The 16,968-nt window shown below is 35.2% G+C and overlaps 1 protein-coding gene across 1 annotated transcript in view; it reads right to left on the reverse strand.

The window, feature by feature from the left end:
* RYR3 (ryanodine receptor 3) overlaps positions 1–16,968 on the reverse strand; it is a 189,194-nt gene that overhangs the window by 50,119 nt on the left and 122,107 nt on the right. Inside the window, exons 54-64 of the mRNA XM_063398804.1 lie at positions 15,780–15,929; positions 14,181–14,243; positions 13,678–13,753; positions 13,389–13,512; positions 9,876–9,991; positions 9,531–9,598; positions 8,786–8,907; positions 6,623–6,672; positions 5,854–5,914; positions 4,611–4,849; positions 3,608–3,689 (exon numbers count right to left, since the gene is read on the reverse strand). Of these exons, the coding sequence (XP_063254874.1) occupies positions 3,608–3,689; positions 4,611–4,849; positions 5,854–5,914; positions 6,623–6,672; positions 8,786–8,907; positions 9,531–9,598; positions 9,876–9,991; positions 13,389–13,512; positions 13,678–13,753; positions 14,181–14,243; positions 15,780–15,929 (1,151 nt within the window). The remainder of the gene's footprint in view (positions 1–3,607; positions 3,690–4,610; positions 4,850–5,853; positions 5,915–6,622; positions 6,673–8,785; positions 8,908–9,530; positions 9,599–9,875; positions 9,992–13,388; positions 13,513–13,677; positions 13,754–14,180; positions 14,244–15,779; positions 15,930–16,968) is intronic.

Consider the following 16,968-nt stretch of genomic DNA (forward strand, 5'->3'; position numbering starts at 1 on the left):
TTTCTCACATGAAAAGAACTGCCAGAGATCACAGTGGTGAAAAACAGTCCAAGAAAAACAGTTTAAAAAACCCCACCTCCACCAGTGTTCTGGTTCTGATCAGGACAGGGTTAACTTTTGGCATGGACAGGACCTGGAGGTTACTCTATGCCACCCCACGTCCTTGTCAGGGATAGGGTTCCTTGGGGGTCAGACATTGTCAGGGGTCCTGCGTGATGGTGAACCATTGTATGTGAATTTGCCTCTTTCTTGTACACCATTGTTAGTATTGCTGCTCTTACTTTTGCCTTATTTTGTTGCTGTTTCCAATAAATTGCTCTTATCTCAACCCATAATATTTACCTTTAGTGCCTCCAATTCTTCTCTCCATCCACCACAGGGACAGGGGAGGAGTGACTGAGCAAGTGGCACGTGTTTTGGAGCGTTTCCATGAGAAATACTGAGGGAATACCATTTTGAAACCAATACCCTTATTTGGCACTCAACATAGGGCAGGAAAGGACGAGGACAACAAGGATCTGACCATAGTGGGTAGGAAGCAAATGTGATCTAAGCATTTGTTGTATTAGGTCCAGAGCCACTGATCCCAATGTTGCTTGGTCGATTCATGTGTTTGTGGTACCTAACCCTGCATACATTCCCATATATGCAACATGTGCTCCTCATGGTGATATTTTTCAGAGCAGGGAGGCATCAGTATTGCTTTGTTGCTGCACTGTGTAATATCAGCTACAACATGATAACATGATAACAACAACGACAGTGAAGGTAATTTGGGATGTGTATTCAGTGTTGCTCTTCTGCCCTGACCTTGGGCACTGCCTCACAGAGTCTATTATTAATTGTACCCAGCCTGTGGGAAGAAGAGGATGGATAATTTTCCCCAGCTTTTCATCCCCTTATCCTCCTTCAGGCCTGTTACGTCTGCTTTTGAGGATTTTGAACTTCCCTTGGATGTTAAGGAAAGCATGCTCTTATTGCTTGGTCTGCTGGGTCCCCTCACTTTGGCCCGCACCACGGAGTTACAAAAGAGATTTTTAGGAGAGTATTTCAGAGATCTGCCCCAAGGGTGGACAGTCAAGTGGTAGGTGGAACAAAATGGGCCAACTTTTGAAGGATGGTTCTGCTCCAATGGTTTTTAAGTTTACCCCAGAGCAACTACAGTGCTTGACAAAGTGGCAGAATATTTGAAGGAAAACTGCTGTGGCAGTTTCAGGGAGGTGCAAAGTTATGCAACCTTCTGGGCTCTAGCTACTATTTTTGGACACTGCTTCATACTAGACAGCACCTTCAGGAGGAGGAGGAGGAAAGGAAAACATTATGGCCACTCAAACTGCAGCTGAACCAGAGGAACAATCTCTGTCAGTAGCAGTAACCCCTACACAGCAGAAAAAATACAAGACAGAAAAAATCAGTTTGCTTAGGAAGAAGAAGTAGGGCCCTCACAAGGAAGCATACTCAGGGTGAGAGAGAATCACCTGATCCCTATCCCTGGGTGAGCTGCAAGATGTGTGAATAGATTTCATCCCCCAGTCAGGTGAGCACCTCCTCACCTGCCCCAATGCTGGGGTAGCGTGGCCCATGGCAGGAAATTGGAGGTTAGTGAAGCCAAGCATCTGGGATCCCTGTCCTGGGATGTGGGCATTGCAAAAGGGATTGGGAAAAGGGCAGAAACACTCAGCCTCTGGAGGCACCTGGCAAGTATGAGGGAAAGGTATCTTCTCAAGCATCATCTGTTAGTGCACTGGGACAAGTGGAACACCACGAAGAAAGATATTCAGTCAGTAGAGCATTAGGGCTCAAGTAATCAAGTGCTACAGCATTTTGCATCTGGTTCTCAACATTTATGAACCATGGAGACTTTTAGAGAAGAAATGTTCACAGAAAAATCTCCAACATCCTAAAGAAGCTAAACAAGCCTTTGTACAAAGGATAAAACATTTGTCAGTGGAAGTTTGTCTTAACAGGGCAGCAGCAGCAATTGAATCAAGAATTAGTTCTGAGCCCCTGCAGCCAGTAGAACTATTTCAGCCATAAAAAGAGATATTTTTCTATGAACAGTGAACTATGAGTCATTCTGCAATGAAAGGTAAAATTTCTTAATGTCCCTGCCAAAATTCCCTAGGAGAAAAACCTGCAATTTGTTCCTGAAACTGAACATTGCTTAATTTGAATAACTGTTCAAGTCAGCTCAGTCACTCACTTCTAAGTTTTGCCGAAACATTGGGCATTGTGTTTGAAATCCTACTTCCCACCTAGACACTGATGCCTGCCCACAACTGTAATTTAGGAGCCTGAGACTAGTGAAAAACAAACTAAATGAAATCCACAGTTGAGAACCTCTCACACAGCCTTAGGAGAATAATTCGTTTCCTTGGATATGTCTAATCTGATGACTTTTCCATTCTAAGAAGACAACTGCTGCAGGCAAAGGTGATGCTGCTAGCATGGATGTATTTAAGGAAACAGTCCAGTGCTTACAGATTTTGCCAATCAAGAGGCCTGTGCTGTGAGCTTTTCCTGTTGAAAGGCAGCTCAAACACAATCAAGTTTCATTTCCTTCGAGGAGACCCTGACTGCAAGTTAGATAAGGGGTAAGGCACTTCCTATTTTTCCTATCAGATCTATGTAAAGGAGTATTTAAGATTTCAAAGCCCAGAAAGAGAAGAAAAAGAGTATAGCTTTGTGATTAGAGATGGATGCATAAATGCCTGAATGAGAATGTGCAGCTTGTGCACACATGTGCATGCATTCAGAGTGGGAGGAAAGATCTGTCCACCCACCTCCTGCATTTTGTATGAAAGAATTCTGAACAAAGTCTGGAAGGAAGGAATTGGTGACCAGCATTACTCACACTAGGCAAAGCCTCTCCTAATCAGACTACAGACTTGAATTTCTTCCAGTTTAGTCTCTCTCTCTCTATGGATCTTACTTTTCATCATAAGAAAAGCAGTGCAAATTGCCTAACCTAAAACTTTCACACCATGAAGATGTGTTATCCTTATCTTGGTTCCTGTCTTGCGATACACAGACAAGCAATTAGGATTCTCTTCTCTGAGCTAAAAGATACAGACTTGATCCTCTTCTATTGGAAGAAAGAGCTTGAAACATAGCATACCAACTAGATGCTTAAAGGAATCACAGACCTTAGTCTTTTTAAAATACAAGTAACTAGTGGTTTCCTTTGTAGAGTTAATGGCTGTCAGAATACTTTATATATCCTCAGGACTTTGTGCTCAGGACAACTCTTTTGAGAGCCCTGTACAGACTTGGGTGTGAAACAGATGCTTCCTTCTTAGTACTCAGACTACTTATCACAGCAATATGTGGTAGAAAAACTTTGAGAACCTAATGGCAACCCAAAGAAAAATTTAGCTTCTCCTATGGGAAAAATAGACTGTGCAGATACATGCAGGATAAGTTATTTACTTCTATTGAGTTTTTTTCTCTGTGGAATTGAATACTAAAGCAACTATTTTCAAAGGAAAGTGTAGTTTAAACATCTCTCACTCTTTTAAATTCATCTTTCATCTAAACTGCTTTATTACCTAAGTAACAGACTTGGAAAGAAGAGAAAATTTTGCATGCTGAGTTTTACACTTAATACCTTTCAACATAGATGTTCTTTCCAGTCCCAAGAGAATAGAGGCTACAAAGAATTCTGTAACATGAAACTTGTACATCACCCACTAGAGGAAAACAAAAATATATTATCAGTATTTATTCAGCTAAGGTTTACTTTTTAAATATCAAACATATGTTTTATGCAATCTGTAAAACAGTATCTAAAACTTCTAGCACATGTATCACTGAACATTCTGACTGTCCATACTCCACATGGTATTTACCTTCGATGGCTCTAATTCCTGGTTTACCATCCACATTCATTACAAAGCCTACCAGATCATCAGACATTCCAAGAGGACAGCAGATAAGATATTCCAGGTTATCACGCTCACAGAGTACAATTTTAAGCTAAATGACATCACTCTGTGTGTCTAACCTTTAGGTACATGATCTAAAGGTACACCATATTTGTAAAGAAATTATATTCATGGTTATCCACTTTTAATGATGACCTAAATATTTATAGAATTCTGGAACATAATTACAGACATGAGAAACATTAGTACATAATAAGACCATTCAGCATCTTGCTCAATCTCAAGAAGTAATTTCAGTATTTTTAAACTAACTGTTGTTAAAAACAGGGAAAATTTTAATTCAAAGACCTAGAGTGGTTTTCCCATGTAAAGAAAATCCACAGGGAATTTATAGTGAGTTGTTTTCTTTAATATAATGAAATATAAATTTTGCACAGAAAACTAGTCTCATCCACACATTTGTTAAGAGAGCACTTAAAGGGGTACTTTAAGTTCCCTCTCAATGTTTGGAGAAATATTGTACATAATTTACTTCAAGCTTATTGAGTATTATTTTTGAACATGTGCTAGAAATAAGCACATGCTAATTTCTGCTAATTTCAGAATTCTGGAAATGTACATGTTACTGAAAACAGAGATTCATCCTCTGAATCCATGCAGTCATTATTAAAAAGCATTTGTAGCATTTTAACAAAATAAAATTCAAAATTAAAATAAAATACTTACAAAGTAAATCTATTCCAAAGTGATATTGTGAAATATGTTCAAAAATTGAGGTTAAGATTGGTAGCAACGCTACTGTAGTATAATTTATATTCTGTGAAACACCTTTGATTTGTGTTCGTGAATGAGTAAATTTTCCTAGTTTAAGATTTTCTGAAGTTTTTTCCAAGTCTTCAGCTGCATTTTCAAAAAAGGCACGCAATCCCGCTTTAACAAGCTCAGATCCTGATTTCATAACAGTTCTGAACAAAAATAAGAGAAAAAATATCAACTTTGCCTTGATATTTAGTAGTTGTATAGAGATACATGCATATGTCAGTTACATTCTGTTAGTCTTTGAGATACCCACAAGTATCAGGAAATTTCACATTATGCACAGAAAAGGGCACTTACATCTGAATAGCATTAAAGGCAACAATATTCTTTGAGTATTGATTAAAAAATAATAACAACAAAGTACTTGATTCCATAGTCTTGCCTTTCCAGGTTTTTGCGATTTGCTTTTCAGTAAGATGTCTTTTCAGTAAATGTTGAAAGTCATGAGAAATCTCCTCAATGAAATATGCTCAAAACCCTCAACTCTCAATCCCTATAGCTTTATGGGAGCCACAGTAACCAGGTGTGTAAGTCAGGATACTTCAAAACACCCTAAATCTAGAAAATGCAGCTGCAATATCAGAATCACAGTCCTGCTTCATGCTTCTCTGGCACCTGAATGAAGATTCCAGGGTTGTTGACAAGTTCACAAGAAGTTCATTATCAGGCTCCTGTGTAATTTAACCAGGCCAGAAAACAGCTCAAATTAAAAAACTATTCTGGCCTCTGTTTTAATCTACACAATCACTTTGATGATGAGCAGTAAAAGTTCGCAAATATAACTATGCCTGTATATTAATATACTCTGCATACTTCTAATGACAAATTTTCCACTGTGCACTAGACTTTCTTAATATCTGCAGGTACCACTACTTTCAGTTCCAATGATCATGTCATTTATATCTCCCCATAAAGTCTTCAAATGAACTTGGAAAGGTTGAAAAGTGCTTTCAGTGTTTGAATTGAGCAGAAAAATGTTGGTGAAACAATTCAGACAAAATTTGCTAATATGGAGGGCAATATCTGAATTTTTGATGCTGTTACGTTGATTACAAATAAAAAATAAAAAATACAGAAGCAATCCAATTTCTTCTGAAAAGCTCTGTGAAACCTTTGTAGCTTGCAGTTGGCACAAAAGTTGCAAACTTACCGTGTGTCAAGAGACTGAGCTAAGATGTGCAGGCAGTTCACCATTGTGGCAGAATCACTACCTGGTTAGAAAGGGATACTATGAGAGCACAGAGGCACAGGAAACATAGCATCAATTAATGATCAAAAGTGTCCTTACTGGAGGTGCACAGTTTAAACAAGACACTTTCCCACACCTTAGGTCACTGGAGAGATAATTAAGTCTGGTTCTAGAACTAACTTAATTTTTAAAGTCAATTTCCATATAAGAACTAAACAGAATAACTAATATCTACTTGGACATTGTCTACTTGGACTTGTCTACTACATTTTCACCACCTAACCTAGCAAGATTCTGAACTCTGTGTCTTGCAGTACGTATATTTCTTTAATTTTTTTTTTACCAATATCTTTGTAGGAGGTATATTATTTTTCCTTACATCCTCTTTTATCTATTCAGAAATTAGTCTATTGGATCCAACAGTTGGATGACAGAAATCAAAATAATTAGTGTAAGATTACTTTTGAAAAGCTAAAAGTAACTGCAAAGCAGTTTACTGATTTTTTTTTTCATGGAGTCTGGAGATGTGTCAATTGATATTTCTTCCTGCTTCAACACTTCATGTGTTTTGTTAAATGTTAGCTTCAGAGCCATGTTCAATGCCCTGACTAATTTCACTAGAAGCTTATGGAGCATTTAGTAGAATTTTGGCTATAGTTGTGAAAATCTTTGGGTAAGATAGAAACAATGGTTATTTAAATTTTTATCAAGCTCTTTCTTAGCAACTTACCAAAAAGTGAGATCCTATGTCTAACAAGAGCAGCTAGTTTGCAGAACAGGCTAAAGCCGAGAAGAACAGAGAGAGCAAAACAAGACAAAGATGAAAGATTTATTTAGAATATGAGGTAAAGAGTAGTTAGGAATATGAAAAAGAAAACACAACAGAGTTGCTGGAAAGGGTACTTTGAGTCTTACATGCTAACAGTCAACTGCATTAAGTAGAGTAACATTTGGAAGCTCCTGATATCTCTCATTTTCTATACTTCATCACTTCAGAGGTGTCTCGAAATCTAAGACTTTCTTTTGACAGTGGTTTTCAACAATTGCATACTATATGGCTAAGTCATTTTTATGGCTATTATTTCTGAATAGAAAGGGGTTTTTTGTAAGAAAAAGGCAAAATTAGACACATTTTAGTGTTTTATTTGGCATTCTGTGGGAAATTAATGTTAAAAATCTTTATACTTAATTACTAAAATAAGTATTAAAATAATTATTAAAATTACTTGGACAATGGATGTCCTTTGTAAATAAATAAATCTGTGTTTACCCTCTGATGATGATAATATGAATCCTAAAGATATACACACTAAAAGAGCTTCTGACAAGTATATCAGATACTTGCATATCTAACCTACCTGTTAAAATAGTAGAATAATTAAGAGACTATAGCCCTAACTCCCTAAAGATTAAAGGGGCTACTTCAGCAGAGACAGCTAGACAGACTTGTATATGCTTTGGGCCATACTTCACAAATGGAATTAGGACATACAAAAATGAAGCATATACCTTAGCACTTGGTATGGTCTCATACTAAATACAAATTTTTATTTTCTTCACAATGGTAAGGAGATACTAAACTTCCTACAAGATGAAAATGGCAGAGAGTCACTTCTCTCGGTGAAGGATGCATAAGGAGTTTTAAGACATTTCTGCAGTTATACTAGCAGTTATTACATGTGCTAGACATCCAACTTCTTCATGTGCCTTTGTAAAGCCACTTTTACAGCCCTACAGCGCATCCTTCTACCTTCATTAAGACCTGACTGACTTTAGAGAAGTAACAGGAGTATTCAGAGAGGAGGCATGAAATTGAAAGGAAATGAAGTGACACTTCCATCCTCCTGAGCCTGAGCTGTCTCTCCCAGCTCCTGGAGGACTATCTAGCAGGTTTGTAAATATCTGTAAATATCTCAGTAAAGCAGAACCTTGGGGACTTACCACTCTTACACACAACTGCTCTATAAGGACTGTCACCCACAAAGCAGATGGAAACAAAGGGTAATAATAATTTAGAGAAATGCAAACGTGTTGAGAGAAAAACTGAAGAATGGAATCTAGGAAGGTGAGACCTAGGCCTGATCTTATGGAATAAGAGGTAAGTAACCTTTAAGTTCAAATTTTATATCTATTTTCCACTGGAAAATGCAGTTAACTTTGATCAATGCAGTGTAGGAAAGTAAAAGAAATCTGAAAAACTGACACCTAAACTAAGAAAGTATGAGAATAAAACAGTTTGAAATACCACAATACAAAATTTCCAGAAGAAAGTAACCAGCAGCACAGCTCAAGGCAAACAAAAACCTGGCATATTATTAAATTACAGTAATAATTAAAACATGAATATTATTTTAATATCATTTTAATTTTTATTGAAAAAAGAGAAATCCATATTTTCATATAGGCAGCACGTTCTAAATTAAAAGGCAATTATTTTTAACAGAATTTTCTAGAATAACTTTGTGTCCAATGGCTGATTCCATCCAAACAGTAAAGACATGCAAAAATTATTAAAATCCAGTAACACTTGTGCAGGGGCAGAAGTAATTTTGTATGGAATCCACATAGAATAGTTTATTAGTATCTTGATGTTATCATCTACAATTACATATTGTAAAATAAATAGTTATGATATATACTTAACTGTTTAATTGTGTGTATATTATATGAATGTATGTATATGTATCTATAGATATATATATAGACACATGCATATAATAAAGGATGACAAGATGAGGAATTTTATTCACTCACTGCCATTCTCATACAGAATAAAATATTCACTTCCCAGGTGAGGAAAGTAAACTTTTGAACTACATGTCTTTCTCTATTATCTAAGGAGATACGTTTTGTTATCTGAATAAAACCCTACTGTGAATATCTTTTTACTTACCTTGCTACCATTTCCTTTTCCTTATTTGATGCATATCCACTGCTGCTGAGGGTTTTTGATGGAGAAGACAGGAAGTAGAGGCAGTGATTTGTAAAGTACTGGTCAACTAATGGCAGAAGAACCTAAGAAATATAGGCACAAAAGGTATTTTTACAGAGCACAATGGTAAGTGTAGCAGCAATGGTCTAAGTCCATAAAAAGAATTTTAGTTCTATAACAATTGCATTTTTTCAGACACAAACTAATGTAAATTGTAAACTAATTAAAATTTCATTCAAAAATACATAAATAATAAGAGTTCCACAGAGATATCTATTTTGGATCTAATACTGCATTGGAGTAGTTCTTTCTGCTAATTAGATGATATGCACTTCAGTGATATCTTGTGGTAAAAAAAATCAGATTAAATTTATATTTTTATATATAAAGTATTTACATATTAAATATATAAAATATATATATGAAAGTGGGAGCATTTAATATCATAAATGAATAATCTGCTTTTTAACTTCTATGTTCCTTCTCACACAGAAACAGATATATTGAAGTATTTTGAAATATTTGAATCCAGCAAATATACTGAGATATTTTTGAAGACATTTCAAAATATTTGGTCAGAGTTTGATTAGTTATCATAAAAAAATGGAGAAGATATATTTCTATTATGTGAAAAGCAGTCTAACATTACAAATTTACATATTCATACGTATAGTGGAGCGTATATGAACATGAAATAATTACTCACTTTAGCAAAGAACTTTATTTCTTGGTCATGTGGAGATTTTTCCGTTTTTCCACTGGTTACTATGGCTTCTGCAATGATACAATCAAGGCAGACACAAATAAGAAGCTGTTTAATAATAAATAACACAATAGATCTTTCAGATAGACTTGAAAAATTAGTTTTACTCAAATAAAAATAAAAGAGCAGAAACAGATTAGCTAGTTACAAATGTTCAAGAATTAAATTTGAAAATTAAAAGATATTAAGTTTCTTAAATGCAATAAAAGTATCACTAAAAATGTAAACCTATCAAATTTTTAAATTTCAAAAATTCTTATGATTTTTAAAATAAAATCTGCAACTTACCCAAATGTGCGATAAACTCTTGAGCAGAATCAACATATTTTAAAATTTTCTTCAGAAACTTAAAGGCAAACCTCTTTTCCATGGATGAAGCATCCAGCTCCATGTCATTCAGGCCCCTGTTTTGAAAAGGATTAAGAGAAGCAGCACTGATGATGGCACTAGTAGAAATTATGACAGTACTATGAAGCATTTCATGCCTTATTTTTTTAATATAGTAAATTTTCATGAGAAGGAGAAAATGACCATGGTAACTCTTAATTAACAACTATCTAGGAAGAAATAGACAATAATGAAGTGACTTTAATAAGAGGTATAATAGGCTATGGTAAAGTTATCCAAACAACATGTATTTTAGGATAAGAACTTTAGAGTGCTACCCCGTTGCACAGACAAAGCCATCATGCATCTGAATCTAACAAAGTAATGCATTGGTCACTCAATTTATACTGCTGGCACATTTATGTTCCAAGTGTTTGCAAATTCAGCAGTTGCATCTTTAGAAAATCAGCCTAAGTACTACCTTTCATTTGATTAATCACTGTTAAACTTCATTTTGTGTTTAATTTTATGAAGAAGCCAAAATTACTTCAGCTACCAAATGAAAACTTAAAAGTAAGTAACAAACTATTATATTATTAAAGTATTTGAAAAATTTCAACCGAATACAATAGTTTCTAAAGAGGCATGTATTATTTATTCTTTAAGATAAATTCATTACCTAAATCATGGCTGGTCATACAAGATATTAAAGGGGAATAAATTCCTCATTCTTCATTCCACAAATCTGCAAACAATACTTTCTGTCTTGGCATCCAGACAAGAATAGGGCTTTTTTTTTCTTCATTACCCTTTTGAAGTCACTTATTTCTATATATTTTAAAAATTTATTCTGTTTTCAAACGTACTTGCTTTCATAAGCCATTAATTCTTCCATCTTCATTTCCTTGAGATTCCCTTGTATGTTTGTTTAGTTTGCAATTAAAATATCTAAATTCTGACTGAGATTTTCTATTGGTAGATGGTGGGTTACACCCGGAACATTTAACTGCTTTTTCAAGTGAGGAAGTAACTGAGTGACATTAAAGAAAACCTCTGGTTTACCACAAATGGCTACTTCATCTGCTTCTATACAGCCTCTTCAAATTGGAGCAGATCAGGAGACTCACCCCTTATCAGTTAAGAGAAAATAATCTGGCTAAAAAACATGCAGAGACTGTGAGGAGCTGAAAAGTGTGCCAGAAGTAGGGAGGGAAGGAGGGCAGAGGTCGTTTGTGGCACTGAGGCAAAAGCAAGAAAGGAACAAGAAAAAAGGGAAGGTGCTGGACTCACTGCTGTGGTATAAGAAAATGATCATTTGTACTGGGAGTCCTTATCACTGGTATGGCAGTAAATTAGGGAGGTAAAATGGAACATTAGACTAGCAGTTTAAAAACAGCTATGAGAGAAATCCAAGCAAGAAAACTAATTCTGGGAGGAGGTTAATAGAGCAGAAATTTTAACAATAAAAAAAAAAGTAATAAAAAAAATATGTATGTTCTTGACCAGGTCAGAACACAGTTAAGAGGAAAGAAAGGGTTATAGTCTGGGGGAACACAGCCAAAGAACAAAGGAAGACATTTCAGTCTGACTTTAAACACAAACTTAGTATCCCACCTTAGTCTAATTTGTGAAAAAAAAAATCTATTTTAAGAGTTCTAGTTTGTATACTTTGATGACTCCCTATTAATTTATCACCTGTGCAATCAAATTTTTTAGTGTGAATTAACAGCTATGTATGCTTGAGAGGCAACTTCTGCTGCCTCACTCTCACAAAGGAGACTAAGTACTTATCTGTATTTTCAGCGAGGTCACTGTAAATATTTTCTTTTTGAGTTTATAAGAAGTCATGGTTCCTAAGAGATTATATATACTTTCCTAAATATTGAAAGATGTTGATAGGTCTGTGAAGTATAAAAAACATTATCCAAAGACCTTTAGAGATTTAAAGATGCTTAACAAAATACCAGGTTCTTTCTAATACACAGGAATATTGTATTGAGTAAGGCCTGAGAGATTCATCTGTATGTCATAAACACAAAGTGTTTCAAAAATGTTCTCAGAAAAGAAAAACACCCCAAAACCAGAGGCAGATGGTGTATGTAAAGTACACATGCTGTTCCGCCTATATGTTTCCAATTATAAACAATTCCTATGTTTTAATGATTAGTCCAACAGTTGCAAGAATGACATCTTGCATTGTGATAATTGCAATGAGTACTTCAAAAGATTATACATATATATTTATATGCATATATCCATCTGAAGGAAACACTGAGGAGGATAATCTTGATTCACCCTTATACAGACAATCATTGGCAAGCTCTTTGGCCATATCAATGAAATTTGAACATATTTTGAACAATTTGAAATTTGAACAATTTTTTCAAGTTGATTCGTCCCACGATATAACACTGAAAAAATTGATTTCCTGAACCAAACATGCCCAGCTGCACAATTTGAGCAAACCCACTGGTGTTTCAGAAGATCATTCATTTGCACTAAGTAGACCAGTTTTTCTTATTCAATGGCTCTGAAGCAACTATGGAGGTTATAAAAATATTTGGTGGCATACCTATATTTTGGGTTCAGGCTGAGAGCCTACATATGTGGCAGGAGGGAATTTTTCTCTGTAGTAATACAGTAATGTATACTTAGAACTGTTTTCTTGTCTCTTACAAATATTACTGATTCTTGAATTGAACAGTTACCTTTCACATATCCTAAAAACTGATTTTTATGAATTTCTGAGTATACTTTCAATACAGACACAGACTTGAAAAGTAGAAATAAATGAAAACAGGTAATATTTGACTCTAAGCATGTACAGAAAAATTTGTTCAGTAATACAATTTAGTTCACAAAAATGTTTAATGCCAGAAAATCGAGGTTTTCCATGTGCTCAGGTGTTTCACATATAACAAAGAAGAGACTTATAGTATAGTATTTCACAATTCCACTATCTAAAGTCACATTCTACAGTAAAAAGTCCCGACAGGCCAGCTTATTTGAGACACAGCAATTCAAGTTACAGTAATGGAAGTCTATGCTTTTGCTAGAGTAGAAGTAAATGCCCATCAAGTAGTCACTTTATCTTATTACTTTACAGAACTCAAAGCAATATTTTTTAAAAAAAATTGATTATAAAGCAGTTTTAGATAGATATGTTTCCGTATCAGACCTCAGATTAATCTTCCCACTGACACTGCTGGCTGCTAACTTAGACATTTTGAACTATTCCCTTGTTTAATTACCCTACTATTGCATTTTGTATTTACTATGATCACTACTTATGAAAAATGTTGCCTGAATACGCTGTTTTAGAAGAGTCTTTCTGAACATAAAAATAACTGTGATTCATAGAAGATCTGCCAAACAGTAATTATGTTAATAACTGCCAGTCTGCAGCGAGATTAGATTAACATGCTGGTTTGTGCACTGAATGCAAGCAAGCATCTGAAAAAATGTGTGACTTACCGAGATATGATTATTCCGTTGACTTGAAGGAATTTAAACAGCTCTTGCGCCTTTTCACGGTCCCGTGATTTCTCCTTGGCTGTCAATGTGTCATAAGGTACCAGTAAAGGATGACTACCTCCACCTTTAAGTTGAAAGAACTGTAAGTTTTTTTCTACTTTAAGATTTATTCTGCTTCATGTACAAAAGGAACTAATCACTTTTGATTGGCTAACACTGTCATCTTTCAGATTGTTCCTTCTCCCTCATTCTTGTGTTTTTTGGTGTGGTTTGCAGGACTGTGGCTTACCTTTGCTTTCCAACTCCATTTTCTTCTTTTTGGCCCATATATTATGGTAGTTTTCTGCCATTACCTCAACCATTCCCTACATTAGCATCAGAAAGAACAAGATGCAAGATTAGGTGACAATCTGTTATGCTACATAACTGTACAGCCTTGAGTAAAGTCTACACTCTTGTGATAAAGAAATATCATAGTTAAGGGGAATTTCTATATTCAGCTGTTCTTTGAAGTCAACACAAGCACAGGATACTCATAACACAGTATTAATAGCCCCTTCCCTTAAGCTTCATGCTTAATTTTTTCTGGGAACTCAGGAAGCACTAATGGCACGAACAGTAGAAATTTCATCTTTCAGTAGGTAAATAGCATGCACCCTTTCTACAACTGCTTATCTTAACTACAGTCACAAATACACTCATAAAACCTAACAAAATTCAACTCCTTAATAATAATGAAACCAAGCACATCCATTCCTTTCAGCATAATATATTCAAAACACAAATACGAACCTGAAGCTCCCTAGAAAGTGCCACATTAGAGAGATCAAGTGGTGTTGGGCTGTATCCATTTCCCTGCAGGGGAAAGGAAAATTATTCTCAGATAAAATAATTTCAGATAAAAGAACCAAATATTCAATGACAACATCTCCATCATTGACCTGATTAGAGTAACACCCTTCCCAATTTCATACTTCCTTGTAGAAACTGTTCACCTATTTTGCAATGTACTGAAGACACTGGATGATTAAGAGAATGGGTTTGCTAGTGTGGAAGCATGCAGGTTGCTGCAGATACCTAGATCTCTCTATTCACAATGTGTGGCAAACTGCAAAGAACTAAGCCTTTAACCTCTCAGTCATGAGACATAAAAGATGTGCCTTCAAAACATGACAGAACCATGTGGGAACAGCCTGAGTGAGCCCTGTGCTAAGGATGAGACAATACAACAGAAAGATGAGTTATTTTCTCGAGGAATTTACAGGCTAAGAAAAAGTAGGAGTGTAATATATTAACACAATCTTCAACTGGTTTAAGTGAGGAAGCCCCAGATCAAAAACCTGTTATAGGTGCATGTTAAATGTGAAAGGTTACATATTAATCACTGATTTCAAACGTGTACTCAAGTTCATTATGTGCTGGAAACCTCTCCTCTGTCATGTTTTTATCATGCATCTTCTTGGGCAAGAAGGCCCAACTGCAGAACAAGTTTAACTGGCTGGAAGCAGAGATTGCAGAGACAGGAGAATTTCCTGTAAAGGAGTGAGGTTTGCTAAGGAGCTAAGAAATGCTGAAGTGTTGTCTTGTAATGGAGTGCTCAGGGGCCCCTTTTGCAAAGCAAATACAGGTCCTGGAGAAGGAGCCCAACACAGGCTCAAGGTGCCAAGTACTCATGCTCACAGGATCACTGCTGTGCAAATGTACATAAGGAGTTAGCTTGTGACACAGCTTTGCACACACCTTCCAGGACTTGTGCCCAATGCACTGCTCATTATCTCTCTCTATATTTATGTAAAACGTGTAATTCACCTCGAGGAGTACAAAAACAATTCCCCAACACTTGTCATAATTTTAAACAGCTTTCCTCCTTCAAGACATATTAACCAGAAGTCTCAACATGTGATTACAAAAAACTTACAAACAGGGAAAAAAATCTATCATCACCTGAAAATTTTACCTGTAGCTTTTTAAAAAAATGTATCAAATCTGAAATCTCTTTTGTCACTCATAACTTTAATCATAAAAAAGCCCATGCTAGGCTCTTCTGTTTGACCAAAAAAGAAAATGGCTAGATTTAGTTATTATAAAATAAAAGACTTAAAATGCTTTGTCTGTTTTCTTTGAATGACTATATGAAAAAGATCTTCAGTTCTTCTAAGAAAATTAATATCTATGGTCTCTTATAGCCTCCTTGTCTTAAATAGCTTTTTGGAATCCCCTCTTTAGTGTTGCACAATGTTTATTATAGTGATATGTCTTTTAATCTTAGAACTCTACAATTAAAAGTTTCTTTTCACTAAAAGAATATAAAATTAACATAATTGTTTGTAACATATTAATAAATTAATGAACAGGCCTTTTGTTTTCTAAACTTTAGGTGTTCTACCTTACCTGACTAGACTGAGATATGCTACGAAGCTTCTCATTTTCACGCTGATGTATTATTGCTTCTCCTCCCTCCTTGGTCCTTTCTAAGCTCCATCCCAAAGCCAACATGGTTTTCAATGATTCTCGGGCTGGCCAACGATAAATTTCCTTTTCCTTTGAAAAAAAGAATGTATTTTTTTCTGTATTTAGTCAATAGCAAAAGCCTAACAAAAATATTCTGTCCTTCTCTGCTAAGTGCCTCATGCCAAAGAAAGTATAGAAAAATTGTATATTATATAAGAACACAAACTATAGTCCTTTTTGCATGAGAGAAAAGATTTGAAATATTTACAATTTAAAAAAAAATATTGTTAGTGGCATTTATTGCTGGGATACATGTTGGAAACTAACAGCACTGCAATGAGTACTGGAGCAACAATGTAGATTTTACCTGGAAATTTATTCATTAATTCCATCATCACAAAATAATAAAGAAATGATGGTACTGTGAGTGCTATAAATTAGTTAAACAAGTATGTATCTTCAAATGCATCAAGGACTCAAGACCCTTTTTTAGTCTTCCTATATTTATATCCACTCACAGATACAGAAGGTTATTAACTATGCACCTCTTCATATAAACAGTTACTAATAAAAAATAGGCAACAGCTCATATTCCAACACTACTTTGAAAAGTAAAAGTGTCAAAAAAATTCTGAAAGTTTGTGGCAAAATTCTGAGTATGTAATATTAAAACTTCTCAAATGAATTAAATAAAATTATTTCAGGTTGTACCATAAACCAGCTGCTCAAAATGACACCTTTTATGGATAGACCTAATTTTTATGTCCAAAAGTTCTAACTTCAGACAATTCAGAAAATTCTCTTTGAACTGCTTAAATAACAAACAACAATGCTATGGCTCCTCTCCAAAGATTCCAAAGCAATTTACAAACCTTAGGAAACTCAACTTTTTTAATCCTTCTTGACCCCTATCATGTTTGTTTTCCGAACAGGAAAAATGTGGTGAAGAGGGACATATGTAATTGACTTGTGTCTCCCAGTGAATCACTATGAAAATAAGTAACAGAATTCAAATCCACTTCACTGTTCTGACAAGTAGAAGACATTTGTGCCTAGTCAATAATTCAAAATACTTTAAATTTTTTTCTGCATTTTCAACTGAATAATCTCCTACGCATTTTTTACATTT

Source organism: Prinia subflava, chromosome 5 (assembly GCF_021018805.1).
Source record: "Prinia subflava isolate CZ2003 ecotype Zambia chromosome 5, Cam_Psub_1.2, whole genome shotgun sequence".
Lineage (NCBI taxonomy): Eukaryota > Metazoa > Chordata > Aves > Passeriformes > Cisticolidae > Prinia > Prinia subflava.